This window comes from Naumovozyma castellii, chromosome 1, assembly GCF_000237345.1.
Source record: "Naumovozyma castellii chromosome 1, complete genome".
NCBI lineage: Eukaryota > Fungi > Ascomycota > Saccharomycetes > Saccharomycetales > Saccharomycetaceae > Naumovozyma > Naumovozyma castellii.
This window is the reverse complement of record NC_016491.1, coordinates 1678166-1691340: the sequence shown is the minus strand read 5'-3', so window position 1 is coordinate 1691340 and position 13175 is coordinate 1678166. Positions and strand designations below refer to the sequence as shown.

General features: G+C 36.2%; 9 protein-coding genes and 4 non-coding genes across 13 annotated transcripts; 8 read left to right on the top strand and 5 right to left on the bottom strand.

Moving 5' to 3' along the window:
• Positions 1-143: 143 nt before the first annotated feature.
• Positions 144-1874, bottom strand: POL4 (DNA-directed DNA polymerase IV; the record flags this gene model as incomplete). The annotated part of the gene is made up of 1 exon (XM_003673746.1): positions 144-1874. The coding sequence occupies one exon, from the start codon at positions 1872-1874 to the stop codon at positions 144-146; it is 1731 nt and encodes a 576-aa protein (XP_003673794.1).
• A 224-nt stretch (positions 1875-2098) lies between these two features.
• NCAS0Atrna9V lies at positions 2099-2172 on the bottom strand. The gene has a single exon. It is a non-coding gene; the product is annotated as a tRNA-Val (tRNA).
• A 1405-nt stretch (positions 2173-3577) lies between these two features.
• On the top strand, positions 3578-4609 carry NCAS0A08540 (uncharacterized protein; the record flags this gene model as incomplete). The annotated part of the gene is made up of 1 exon (XM_003673745.1): positions 3578-4609. One exon carries the CDS (start codon positions 3578-3580, stop codon positions 4607-4609), a length of 1032 nt encoding a protein of 343 aa, XP_003673793.1.
• Positions 4610-5333: 724 nt separating this feature from the next.
• On the bottom strand, positions 5334-8246 carry CWH43 (Cwh43p; the record flags this gene model as incomplete). The annotated part of the gene is made up of 1 exon (XM_003673744.1): positions 5334-8246. One exon carries the CDS (start codon positions 8244-8246, stop codon positions 5334-5336), a length of 2913 nt encoding a protein of 970 aa, XP_003673792.1.
• A 247-nt stretch (positions 8247-8493) lies between these two features.
• On the top strand, positions 8494-8566 carry NCAS0Atrna7K. Its single transcript has one exon. It is a non-coding gene; the product is annotated as a tRNA-Lys (tRNA).
• Positions 8567-8666: 100 nt separating this feature from the next.
• NCAS0A08520 (uncharacterized protein) lies at positions 8667-9191 on the top strand (the record flags this gene model as incomplete). The annotated part of the gene is made up of 1 exon (XM_003673743.1): positions 8667-9191. The coding sequence occupies one exon, from the start codon at positions 8667-8669 to the stop codon at positions 9189-9191; it is 525 nt and encodes a 174-aa protein (XP_003673791.1).
• Positions 9192-9438: 247 nt separating this feature from the next.
• HTL1 (Htl1p) lies at positions 9439-9651 on the bottom strand (the record flags this gene model as incomplete). Its single annotated transcript, XM_003673742.1, has 1 exon — positions 9439-9651. One exon carries the CDS (start codon positions 9649-9651, stop codon positions 9439-9441), a length of 213 nt encoding a protein of 70 aa, XP_003673790.1.
• Positions 9652-9826: 175 nt separating this feature from the next.
• MAK31 (Mak31p) lies at positions 9827-10129 on the top strand (the record flags this gene model as incomplete). Its single annotated transcript, XM_003673741.1, has 1 exon — positions 9827-10129. The coding sequence occupies one exon, from the start codon at positions 9827-9829 to the stop codon at positions 10127-10129; it is 303 nt and encodes a 100-aa protein (XP_003673789.1).
• A 172-nt stretch (positions 10130-10301) lies between these two features.
• On the top strand, positions 10302-10946 carry PET18 (Pet18p; the record flags this gene model as incomplete). Its single annotated transcript, XM_003673740.1, has 1 exon — positions 10302-10946. One exon carries the CDS (start codon positions 10302-10304, stop codon positions 10944-10946), a length of 645 nt encoding a protein of 214 aa, XP_003673788.1.
• On the bottom strand, positions 10938-12062 carry MAK32 (Mak32p; the record flags this gene model as incomplete). Its single annotated transcript, XM_003673739.1, has 1 exon — positions 10938-12062. The coding sequence occupies one exon, from the start codon at positions 12060-12062 to the stop codon at positions 10938-10940; it is 1125 nt and encodes a 374-aa protein (XP_003673787.1).
• A 135-nt stretch (positions 12063-12197) lies between these two features.
• Positions 12198-12271, top strand: NCAS0Atrna6I. The gene has a single exon. It is a non-coding gene; the product is annotated as a tRNA-Ile (tRNA).
• A 16-nt stretch (positions 12272-12287) lies between these two features.
• On the top strand, positions 12288-12359 carry NCAS0Atrna2Q. Its single transcript has one exon. It is a non-coding gene; the product is annotated as a tRNA-Gln (tRNA).
• A 134-nt stretch (positions 12360-12493) lies between these two features.
• Positions 12494-13120, top strand: RHB1 (putative GTPase RHB1; the record flags this gene model as incomplete). Its single annotated transcript, XM_003673738.1, has 1 exon — positions 12494-13120. The coding sequence occupies one exon, from the start codon at positions 12494-12496 to the stop codon at positions 13118-13120; it is 627 nt and encodes a 208-aa protein (XP_003673786.1).
• Between the last annotated feature and the right edge of the window lie 55 nt (positions 13121-13175).

The window sequence follows — 13175 nt, the reverse complement described above, 5'->3', positions numbered from 1 at the left end:
GAATGAACGAACATGTTTTATGTTTCCACAAACAACTTTGAAAACAGCATAGAAATTTAAACAGACTTGACCATATTAAAAACATGATGAACAAAACTAAACGTTCATCTTTATTTTCAATATTCGTATGATTGCTACACATTTCACTTTTTAATCATTCCTTTTGTCTCATCTTGTTGCCATAAACCTTCACTTCTCAGTTCTGGTTTGACATAGTCAACATGTAACAGTTGAAAAATCTTCCTTTCATCATAACTTTCTAGTAATTCGCCTTCTCTAGTAAATAAGCCGTGTTGGCTCAGTTTTAATCCATGCTTATCGGCCAGTAATCGTATCCATCTATTAAATTCTCCGGAGCCAGTCCATTGCATTCTTGCAGCACCAATTTCTGACCATTTGCAACAGAAAAAATCCAACCTTCTACATGGATTCTCATTCTTCCTGCTAGAGCTCAATGACATGTACTTGTCACATTCTTTCAATTTTAATAGAGGGGGTTCATCCCTAGCCTTATATACTGAAGTAGGTAGCTTTGTACCTAAATAATACTTCTTATTAATATCCGATGCAAAAAGACTACTACCCGATGGATACTTTAAACCACATTTTTGAAACCTCTCTCTGAGAATATCTTTAAAAGTCTCCTGCAATTTGGAGGTTAGCATTAACGAGCATTGAATGAAACCTTTACGAAATAACAGGCGCACTAGTTTTTCAAATATTATTCCAATTTCCTTGGTATCATCACAATATTGCTTGTAAAATAACAAATCAATATCTCCACATGTCTCTGAACCTCTAACATAACTTCCTTGTAGTTCAACATGACAAGATGGATCAATTGTTTTCAACGTATCCTTTACAATCTTCAAATGACACTCGCATTCTTCTCGGCTGATACGTTTAGACCAGTCTTCATAATAGGACCATCCGAAAAGCATTGTCCAGTCAGTAATAAAATCATCAGGAAACCTAGTAACAACATCAGAAAATGAACTCAATTTAAATAGCTCCCATCTTTTGGCTTTGTAGGATCCAACAGCATGACAGTTCGTAAAATAATCGAGTTTCCTTTCAACAAGGTTCACTTCTTCAAGACCAGGTAATATTCCGGTTTTTAATATTATGTCTATTTTCTTAGCTATACTTAACCCAATATTAGTTAATTCTCTTTGTGCTTGTGCACCTGATTCAATCTTGTAGGGACATTTTTCAATTGAGGCCTTAGCTAAAGTATAACTTCTTGCCCTGAATTGATCACCTTTAAGCCTGTATTTCTTTGCTAATAAGTTCAGAGCTTTAATTAAAACATCATTCTTACCCAGGTTTATATATGAAGATTCTATTAGCGGCTCATTTATGTGCTCATATTGCATGCTATTCCTATTTTCTACATCCTCAAATGATTCTAATTCAATATTTCCCTCTGTTTCTGCTTCACTATCTGGAACATTTTCATCAATAATGATATCAGTTATGGAATTATCAGTTGACGTTTGGCTACCGTGTTCTTCCCCAGTGTCAGATATTATGCTGACGAGGTCCTCCCCCAGGATTTGAAATGCCCCCTGCTTAATCCATCGGCTTACGCAACTTACTCTTACTATCTGTAATTCGTTAGCATGCACAAAATCTTCTAAAGTTGTGAAATTCACATGGCATTCTCTTCGAAAGAGATCTTGCTGGATCAAACTTCCAGAATCTCCTATGTATGAATCATTAATGAGAATTACAGTATTCTTATCCAAGTCCTCTAAATCTTCAATTATTTCTCCACCAAATTTTCGAATTAATTCAGAGAGAATCTCAATTGATGTAGTATTTGAATTTGGTAGAATGAGAAACTTTGTATTGAGAAATATTTTTGAATTCATGTCGTTTTATAGAATGGATTTCTCAATTTTAGAAACATACTGCCAAACCGACTTTCTCTTCTTTTCATAAAATAGAAACCTATCAATAACGTTAATAAGAATGGGGACTTAAAATTTCTCCCTTTTCATATGTATTACCTCTGTTGTCAGAGCAGGCTTGCCTCAGGATAGTTCTTTATTTCAATGCCAGTCGTTAGAAATTCAAAATAAGGGTAAAAAAAAATTGATTTCGCCCAGGATCGAACTGGGGACGTTCTGCGTGTTAAGCAGATGCCATAACCGACTAGACCACGAAACCTTATTAATTATGATTGGTTGGAAAAAGTATCTCTCCTCACAAACTATTCCCTATCATGTGAATTTGACCTGTTTAACGTACTGTTGATACTAAAGAAAGACTCTTTACCTACAAAGATCAAACCAATCACTTTTCTCACTTTTGACCAAATAAAATTTGTAACAAGAAGATTAGGTCAATGGGGTCACTTTTACAATCGTTATAGTTAACAGCTATTTGACGGGGTTCCTCGAGAGTTTTACTGATATGAAGTAGTGCTGCGTATAGGACCGCTGTAGCTGTAACTAGTTGATTTTGACTAGAGGGAACCATTCCCTCACTTGATACCTTTCTCCCATGAATTTGAAGTGTATCAATATTGCATATAGATAGCGATGGAAGACTAAATAGCGAGGAAGGTAAAACTCCTAGAACACTATTAACGACAACCCTTAGGTTGCCTATCAATAAATATGTCCCTATGAAGAGGGAGTTAAATTTGTATTAAAAATGAGTTCAAACATAGAGTACCGGGTGATTATATGCCTCTATGTTAAAAATGGCTGACCTTGTTACCCAAATCTTTTCTGATTTCTGTTGTTTGATATTCAAATTCATTCTAATTCATGGATAGCAAAGCCTCAATCCTACAACTTAACTCCTTTACTCAGTGGAATTACCTTAATCCTTAATGGAAGAAATGGAATACTGTATAACAAGAAATAGAAGCATCTTTCTTGGCAGTACTTATCTCCGAAATTGTTATGTCTTTATATAAGCTGATTGTTTTCGAGAAGAACAATGAGAAGGCCGGCGGTGTCGCGTCGTGCACCACGTGCCAAGAAAGGCAACGAAAACGCCAAGCCATCATTTCCGTTTTCTGAAACTTTTACGAGATGTGGTGGAGAGTCAAGGATTCCCCTGGGAAGCAAGGTTAATCCCGCTATATATATTGAATCTTCCATTTTTCCATATCAATTTATTCCCAAAGCTTAAGCTATAGACTATATCCAAAGTAGAGACTATTTTGAAAAAACAAGAAAAATATGAGAAGATTTTTAAGACTGCGAGTCAGCAGCCGATCGTTAACGCATTGCATATTCTAGGGATTGTTTTAACAGCTTTGTTATTATCCCTTGGACATAGAGCCCCAAAGGTAACTTTAACTAAAGATAACTCCTCAACAGGACCTAGGAATAACTCTTTTTCTTTGTCTAGAAGTGGATTACCAGAATTCGATCAATATGGCATAGCAATTGATTATTCAAGGTACATACCTGACGCGTTGTCTTCGAACAAAACGATAAAAGATTATTCGAATGATGAATTAATAAAATTTAAAGATCAATATGAAAAGGATGTCGAGGCTCAAAGACAAAAAGCACGTGAGGAAAAATTACAAGAATTCAGGGAGAACCTCACACTAATGTACGGAGGTCCTGAAACCGTGTCTGGAGCAATGATACCGTCTTGGTTGAATCAAGATATTAGACCGAAAGCGTGCTTCTTTTCGTTTATCGAGGAAGAAGACCTAGAGGGAATTCTTGGTTCAATTCAACAAATTGAGAAGAAATTTAATTCAAAGTTCAATTATCCTTGGATATTTTTAACAAGAAATGGATTAAGCGCTGATTTTCAAAAAACACTCAATGAAAATTTAAGAGCCGATTATAGCATTGGCTTAGTTCCTAATGAGTATTGGGAATATCCTGATTTTGTCAATCAGGAGGAAGCAGAAAGAGAGAGATGGGAGATGTCAGATCTTCCAGATGGCGACTCATTATATGCCAGGTTTAAAAATCGTTACCTGGCAGGGTTTTTCTGGAAGCACCCTCTTCTTGAGGAATTTGATTGGTATTGGAGGGTAGAACCAAACATTAGACTAAATTGCGAAGTGGATTATGATGTATTTAAAAAAATGCAAGATGAATTTATGATTTACGGAACTTTAGTAGCAAAAACAGATAGTCCTGCAACTTCGTTTACAATTTGGGAAAATGCCAGGACTTTTGAAGAGGAAAATCAAGAATTCATGTCCAACTCAAATTTCAGAAGACTATTCTCAAATGATGGTCAAACTTATAACTTTTGTGCTGTAATGAGTGAGTCTGTGGTGGTTAACTTAAATTTTTTTAGAACTAATCAATTCAAACGGTTCTTTGAGTATATGGACCAAAAAGGTGGTTTCTTTTATGAAAGGTGGTCAGACTCTGCCTTGCATACAATCGCACTTGCCCTTTTAACGCACCGACACTCAATCAATATTTTTGACGACATCGGCTACATGGCGGATTCCTATCAAGTCTGCCCTCTAGATAATGAGGTGTGGAATGACCGTAATTGTGAGTGTGATCAAGGTGATGATTTCATTTTTGCAGAGGATCATTGTGCAGCCAGACTATATGATGCTGTTGGAAAAATGAGTCCCATCTTTTTGATGTTAAACAATGAGGAATGAGTGCCAAGAGTGAGAGCCCTAAGCTAGTAAAGATTTTCAATATGATATGGTAATTAAGATAATTTCTTTTTCTCCATTTTTGACGATCATCTCAAGATACCTCTCCGTATTGCTGAATAGGATAACGTTAAATTCTTGAGTAAAAGCTCTTCTGTTTAATCTTCAAGAGTGTCACACTAAGTTACTGAATATTCATAGATAATTATAAACTGTAAATTAACATGTTCTCACACTTCTATATCGACCCATAGTAGAAATTGAAATGGGTTGACTCAAACGGTGAAATACTTTGTCTATGCTACACCAAATAAGGATAATAACTTATCCTCAACATATATGATAACATCCTACCGAAGCAATCTGGATGGTATCACGTATAATGCCGATGTGCAATAAATATTTGAATGTGGTTTCTTGAACAGAAAGAGCATTGAAAATTGAAAGTTTTCGCAGGCGCTGTTTCTTAAATAGAATATTTCATTGGTGGTGACAAAAGCTCGGAAAAATTTCTTTGGGTAAGTTACCGGGCGCCAATTTTCATTCAAAATTTGTTAGGTCTACCTTCCTTTGATCAACCGACAATGATATTTGAACACAAGAGCGTTAACAGATGCTTTTATAAGTTCATTACTTAAATACATAGGGAGATTAACCTCTCGGAAAATCTGCTAAAGTTATTCTTGGAGGTCACTCAAATCAAAATTTGAAGCAACCCTACCATTCATTAAAAATCATAATAACGAGGTCTGTCGAAAACATGGTAGAAATGCCCCCTTTCTCCCTCACCATTAAACTTATCTGGGAATTTCATATCCTCTGCTTGAGGATCATCAACATGTTCATATCTGTAGATCGAAGAACCATACTTACCAAGTTTGTCTTTATTCAAAACCTGAAATTTACCCACTTGCAATTCAGTATCAGTAATGGTACCTCTTGCAACTCTGGCGTACCCTGTTCTTCTTAGATCCTTGTATAGAATATATTCACACCATCTATCGTCATCAGTTGGATCGATATCATGCATTCCAGATTTTTTGCTAACATAAGTATTGTAGTTACCCTCTAACGGGTCAGTAACTAAATAACTCAACAGAATGGCTGGTCGGTCAGTTGATCCCATTAATTCTGCCATCCCTAGACTTTGTAATCTTCTGTCTTCCACATCTTCCTCTTGACCACTATGGAAAACGAAAACATCAACTAGAATGTCGTCATATGTCTTCAATACAGCATGAATAGCTGGTGCTAACTCCCCTGCAGGAGAAGGTAACAAATGGTGCGTTGAATTTACAATTGGAAATTTAGATAACAAGACACATCCCCAGGTATGTTTATTTGGACCTGGTCCAAAATCAGCATACATGTTCAAGTCATGTGCCATCTTATTTGTTAAATCCCTGTTACCCATGGTAATACGTTGCGTATCTGTTTCCAATAAACCAACCACATCAAGTTCCATGTCTCTAATCAAACTAGACATACGGTCTTCAGAAGCCCACATATCATTATCTAAACCGAAATGAATTGTCCAAATACCTGCGGTAATCAAATGAGAATCAGGGTGATATGGCTGTGGAACAGCTGTTGGTTTAATTTGATAAGTAAAGGTAGACGTTAATGCCAGTAGCGAAACGAATAAGAAGCTGACAATTCTGAAAAACTTTCTACTGAACACCAGTGAGTCTCTGATAACTGGAGTCTCAACTTCCGTTAAAGCACGTTTGCTTGTAGTAGCTCCTAAAAGGACAAGGAATGATGAAGTTGCAAGAACGACTTCGATACGTTCTCTTAACAACCAACCCATTGGGACAAATGCATAGGCAACAACCCAGACGTGTGCCAAAACAAAGATGATATAAACGCCAAATGAAAGAACAAAAACCCAAATGCTATTGATTATGCTCAAAGCATTGAAAAATACAGGGATTAACCAAATCATTGCACAAACATAACCTAGACCACCGAAAATAAATTTAGTCCATTCAGTGATATGTCTATTATATAGTACGGCCGTTGAGACCACCAACAAACATGAAGGAATATATGGATTGCTTCTAAATTTCAAAGAGCTGATTACAGCAGTTAACATAACAACACAAGTTAGTGCACTCCATGGCCATTGCAAAGGACCTTGCCCGCTTTCCTTGTAGCCTTCCCATGACCAATATATTATAGTGGATGCATCTGTCATCAATTGATGAATACCAAATAATAGAGCACCAAATCCGACGGAAATCAGAAGCTTTGAACTAAAACATACTGATTGATTCTTAGGTTGTGATGCTGCCGTGGAATTATGTATTTTATTAGTAAATGGGGTCAACATTCCTGAAATAATAATCAAAATCATCGCATGAATATTATAACCGCCGTTACTTTCGTTAAAAATTGGCCAGATTGGATTATTTGAGTAAAAACCCATTTTTATGATAACTGATAGTACTAAACCCAATGACCAAGTGATGGTGAATGATGATCTAGCATGGAGATTGGAGTTATTTTTCAAATTTTGCGCAAAAGTAGCCATCGTAATTGCAGTACCAATGGCAACAGTTATCAATCTTGCTTCCGGAGTTTCAACTAAACAAGCCCCAACGCCAATCAATCCACCCAAAAGGACCCCATAATGGTAAATAATAATCGGCATGAATGGAACATATAGAATGATTGGTCCCAAATAGCCTAAAATAGCAGCTTCATACCCAGAAATTCCCATGTACCATAGGGGGAAATGCCAAATACTGCATGTTAAGGCTGTCAAATTTGACCAGAAAATGAAAGCATTGAAAGTGTTAACAATTATATATGTAACCGAATCATATGCAAATGGGTGTATGCTTTTATTAACATCATTTTCAACTTGTGAAATTGTTTCTTCAATTTTATGGTCATCTTCTTCAAGTTTTATATGTACTTTTTCTTGTTCGATATCCTTAGATGAAGCATATGTCTTCTTTTCTAGTTCGAAAAAAGATTTGGTCTTACTAGAATCAGCATCTAGACTTAATATCATATTAAACATGGAAAAATCAGAATATGCAAATCCATCAAATGCAATATCCATGATAATGAGGGACCATTCAAAATAAGCGTAAATTGAATATGCGCCAGGTACCTTTTCGACTTGATGTTGAATATACCAATAAATCATGGGAACTAAAGTAAAGAAGAAAGTAATTGCAACCGAACCTTTGGTTCTCCTAGAATTGACCGATAGGCGAGTTATCATTATGTCCCAAGGTAATGTTAAGATAATATACACGATCATAAATATATCGTGAGTGTCGTGATCATCAGTGCTTGTGATGTATACCCATCCACCGCAGGAAACAGTTCTTAAGAGCCCAATAATAAAGGTGGTGATGGACCCATTTAGATAATAGTGACCAAGTAATAGAAGAAATCTAGGGAAAGCGGTTAAAGCGATTAAAATTTGAAAAATGGACCTTTCAGGGTACCTATCACCGATTGTTGCTGAAACGCTGGGAAACCATTCATCTGGATACGTATAATGAGCGTTGGTGACAATCTTATGAAAGTGTAAGGTATAACCAGTCACAAAGGCCGCTAGGAAAGCTGACGTAGCACATATCGAGTGCATTAATGGGATTACTTTCCCATTTATGGTTACCATATTAGTAATTCGGAAGGCGCCGGTTTAGTTAGAGCAAATATCAAGTCGAAATTGAACTTGGTTTCTTCCTATAATAAGTATGTTTTCGATTTACTCCTATTTCTGGAGACTACCATTCAAGTTTTCATTGTTGTCTAGTTATGAACAATAGAGCAAAACTTAATCTGAAATTTATGTGAAAAGAAGTAACATGATCAAAATAAGTAGGCAACTAAGAAAAATAAACAAATGGTTTTAAAAATAATTAGCCTTGTTGGCGCAATCGGTAGCGCGTATGACTCTTAATCATAAGGTTAGGGGTTCGAGCCCCCTACAGGGCTGTTTATTTTTTTAAATTTTTATCTAACCGAATGTTGTGAAAACTGTCACAAATCCCAACTGAAGAAAGTTTCCCAGAATGGAGACTACAACTGTATAGACATGGTCAAATTCAGTATTTTTAGAAGAAAAATTGGAAAACCAATACTTGTATCACACACTATTTCTTTGAAGAAAGAAGGTCGAAGAAAAGTTGCAAATTTGCTAAGAAAAAGGAAGTGTTCTAATGAAAAGTTGTTTTCAGCTAACTATACACACCCAATTTTCTTGACTGAGTGCAAAAAAGAAAATTGTAAAGTTTATCATCAAAACAATAATCAAGGAGGAGAAAGAATAAACTTATTTGAACCTAGGACTTCATCCTTCTTTCCCTCAAAATTAGCAGGATCTAAAGAACGAAGTGACTATAGAGATTATTACCAAAGTGAGTGCGATCCACGGCAAGTTTTATCAAATATTTTTAAACAGGTTAATGTTTCAGTGGAGCAAAGCAATAACAAAATAAGTCATAATTCTCAAGTTTTTGATAAAGCCGGAAGTGGTTTGGGAGAAATGGATTTAAGTGGCTTAAATTCAAATGTATATGAGTACATGGATGCTCTTAAAGTTCTGGGGAGACGTTGGTAAACATTTACGTAGTATTTATATGACTATGCTTGAAAAGATTCGGATATTATCAATTATATTTATGAGATCATCCATTTATATTACACTATAACAGAATTTTTGAGAAAGTACATAACTCAAATCTAGATCAACTTCCGAGAAAGATCTTTTTTAATTTCCTGTACCCAATACCGAGATCATGAGTCTCATTCTAATTGCTAAGAGCCTCTACGCTGGGGGTTCATTCGATGCATTTGCTTACTATTTACTATTTATTCTCGTTCTTTGCTGCTTCCAACCTTTTCTTTAAGTCACTCAACATCTCTGTATTATTCGACCTTTGCCTTTCTGATTCATCCACCAAATGGAATAACTCACACATATTTTCTCTCTGCGATAGTAGCTGATATGCCGTCAAAGTTTTCAATGTTACCGTGTCGTAATTCTTTTGTGACGACGTTGCAGGTTTAGTAGATGTCATTCTGCGGCGGATCTGTTATTTTCTATGCTGGAGTTGGCTCTGCTTGCAAGTAATGTTTATGTTGTTCTCCTTTTTGAATTTTCTCAAATAGTTGAAAATTTCAGAATTTGTTTATCTGCCATCAAACTGCTTATCTGAACACTACGAAAGAAGCAAAGAGAAGAATCAGAATCCGATGATGGAAAACGCGGTTTGTTTGAAACTAAATGATTTTATAGGATGTACCCTCTACGTGTCACTTGAAAAGGAAAGATCCTTACAAGGAACATTAGTGGCCATTGATGCACAGTGTAACCTCTTATTAGACCATGTCTACGAGCGTACGATTATTCCAACTACGACGGGTAACAAGAAAAATGACAGGTCATTGGGGTTAGTGAGTGTTCCTAAGAGTTCTATTAAATCAATTGAATTGAAGAAGGCTAGATTGAATGAATTGACGAGGTTGAAACAGGAATTATTGAATGATATCGTTTGAGTGGAATACTTGGCTTTTTTGCTCTGTGAGTTTCCCGTTCGGATTTGGAAAATTCCTATTCTAGTATCGAGATAAAATCTATAAAAGGAGAAGTAATACTAGCTAGATGAACTGATCTGATATTTCAGTTCACTCAAGAAATCAATAGTCTCAACAAACTAGGAATTACACAATGACTACCACAACTCAAAAACTATTGACCAAGTATCAGGACATTTATAAGAAGGCCACCGAACATAACTTAACCAATGAATTATGTCAAGGGACTTTGAGTGATCGTACACTATATGCTTATTTAGCACAAGATGTTCAATTCTTTGAAACTGGTTTAAAATTAATTTGCAAGATTACTTCAATGGCCCCAGAAACAGACAGCTTAATAACTCTTGCCAAGAAGATTGGATTCTTTGCGAACGATGAGAATACTTACTTCAGAGATTGTTTGGAATTATTGGCGCCATCCTTATCCACTGAAGATAGAGAGAAATTCGACAACAAGTTGATTCCAGGTGTGGATTCCTACGTACAATATTTGGAAGAATTGACTAATGATGACTTCACCTATGCTGAACTAATTACATATCTATGGGCTGCCGAACAAATTTATTTACAATGGGCACATGAATCACCAAGGAAAAGCAGTTTGCATTGGAAATATCAAACATGGATAGATTTACATGATGGTGAGCATTTCATAACTTGGGTTGATTTTCTTGCCAAAGAAGTTAATAACTTGACCGTTGAGGAAGTCGAAGGTGTATTCGCCAAGGTTACTGCTCATGAATTTGAATTTTTCGATAAGTGTTATTCAGCTTAGATTTTTATATTCAATGCTATAGTTTGTCTTTTTAATTAATGATAATGATACATTCAAATTCTTGTATACTTCCTCGACAGAAAAATCCAAACCATGAGTATCTTTGTACTCAATCAACCTTTCTTCAAACGATCGATTATTCCAATTCCTCGTAGTCGGGTTATACAGTGGAATACCTATCTGTTCTATAATACAACCTGCGGATATATTCCCACAAATACTGGCAATACCGAGATCCTTTGTCAGCAAAAATCCAACCGCAAATCCACCAAGAAAGGAATTACCACCACCAGTTGGGTCAATCACTTTCTCTTGCGATTTTGAATGAAATGCTGGAAACTTGGATATTTTTCTTTTTAATGAAGTGTTTCTAGGACTTAATACGAGGTTACCATCCTTTCCACATCTTAATACACAAATATTCTTATCATTCATAACTTTCTCATCATTGAATTGGAGAAGGACACTTTTGTATTCCTCGTAATTATTTGGTTCCCCCAAACCAAACATTCTTGCAGCTTCTTCAGAGTTTGGAGAAATTACTACCCTCTCCTTACGTTTTAAAACCTCTTGAATGAGACCTAAATTTTCGATGTTACAACAACTAGGAAGGGGTTCCCAAAAGATGGTCAAGTCTGAGTTCTCTCTATTTAATCCATTTAAAATATCAAGACAACGTTTTGGTGAACAAACGAGGTGAAGTCCCTGTACCGCTTTCATATTATTTTCTACTCCACCAACAATTTCTATCCAATCCTTAACGCCAATCTGTCTCTTTGGAGTCAAATATGCAAATGTTCGAAGTTCATTTTCTCCATAATAATTGATTCCCTTTGTAGTTAATCTAGAATGATCATCCCTGAAGACCACACCCGAATTCCAAGAATGAATAATGGAAGTCAATTTCTGAGGAAAATCTACACCTCTATCTACTATCCATCTGATAAAATTATTTTGTTCATGAGCCTGAAGAAGAGAGCTGAGAACAACTTGGGCTCCTAAGATGGTAAATGTTCCAGCGCCTCCAGGTACATCTCTAAACTTCCTACCATCCTGAGTTTCAATGTCATCAATGATAAACATCCCATTCGTAAGAAGTAATGGGGGTATAGTCATATCTGATGGTTCCGTGAGGCTTTCAAAGAAGTGTAACTAATGGTAAACTTGAAACATCTATTATATTTGAGAATCCGCATGATTCAGAATAGTCAATTTGGAAGGCTCATTTTCCTCCAAAAATCCAAGAAAACAGATCTCTTGGCCCAGTTGGTTAAGGCACGGTGCTAATAACGCCGGGATCAGCGGTTCGATCCCGCTAGAGATCACTTTTCTTAACGTCCTGGTCCTATAGTGTAGTGGTTATCACTTTCGGTTTTGATCCGGACAACCCCGGTTCGAATCCGGGTAGGACCTTTGTTTTTTTATTTTGACAGGCTCTTTTTTTTTATCATCGAGGATAAATCGATGAGTAACGTCAAGTTAACCGCAGTCATATCCAAGGAAATCAGAAGTTACATTAGCCAGTGTGCATATCCTCGACATTATATATGGACTACTCATTATCATCCCCACCGACTAAGACCTTTCAAAGAAAGATTGCTGTTCTTGGAGCGAAAAACGTTGGCAAGACCACGCTGACAATACGATATGTGGAATCTCGTTTCCTTGAATCATATTATCCTACCGTTGAGAACCATTTCACGAAATTGATAGATTTTAAGAATCAGCACTTTACGTTGGAGATTGTAGATACTGCTGGACAGGATGAATCATCGTTATTGAATTTGAAGTCGTTGGCTGGTGTAAGAGGAGTTATTCTCTGTTATAGCGTTGTTAATAGAAGCACTTTTGATATGATACCCGTTGTTTGGGATAAATTATTGGACCAACTGGAAAGAGACGATATTCCTGTCATAATCGTGGGTAATAAAATTGATTTAAGGAATGACCTCGATAATCGAACAGTCGTTACCAAGCAAGAAGGTAAAAAGTTGGCGAACTTGATCCGCAGTAGTGACAAGAACATTAAAGCTGGATTTATTGAATGTTCAGCTAAAGATGATACAAATGTGGGCACAACATTCCAGAAACTGCTCAAGCAAATGGAACTACTGGAGGCATCACATGGTTACCAGGAAGACAATGGTGATGATAATAAATGTAGCATAATGTAATACTGGTCAACTCCAATCATTTGAATAATATTCGTCATATATCGTATCATATAAT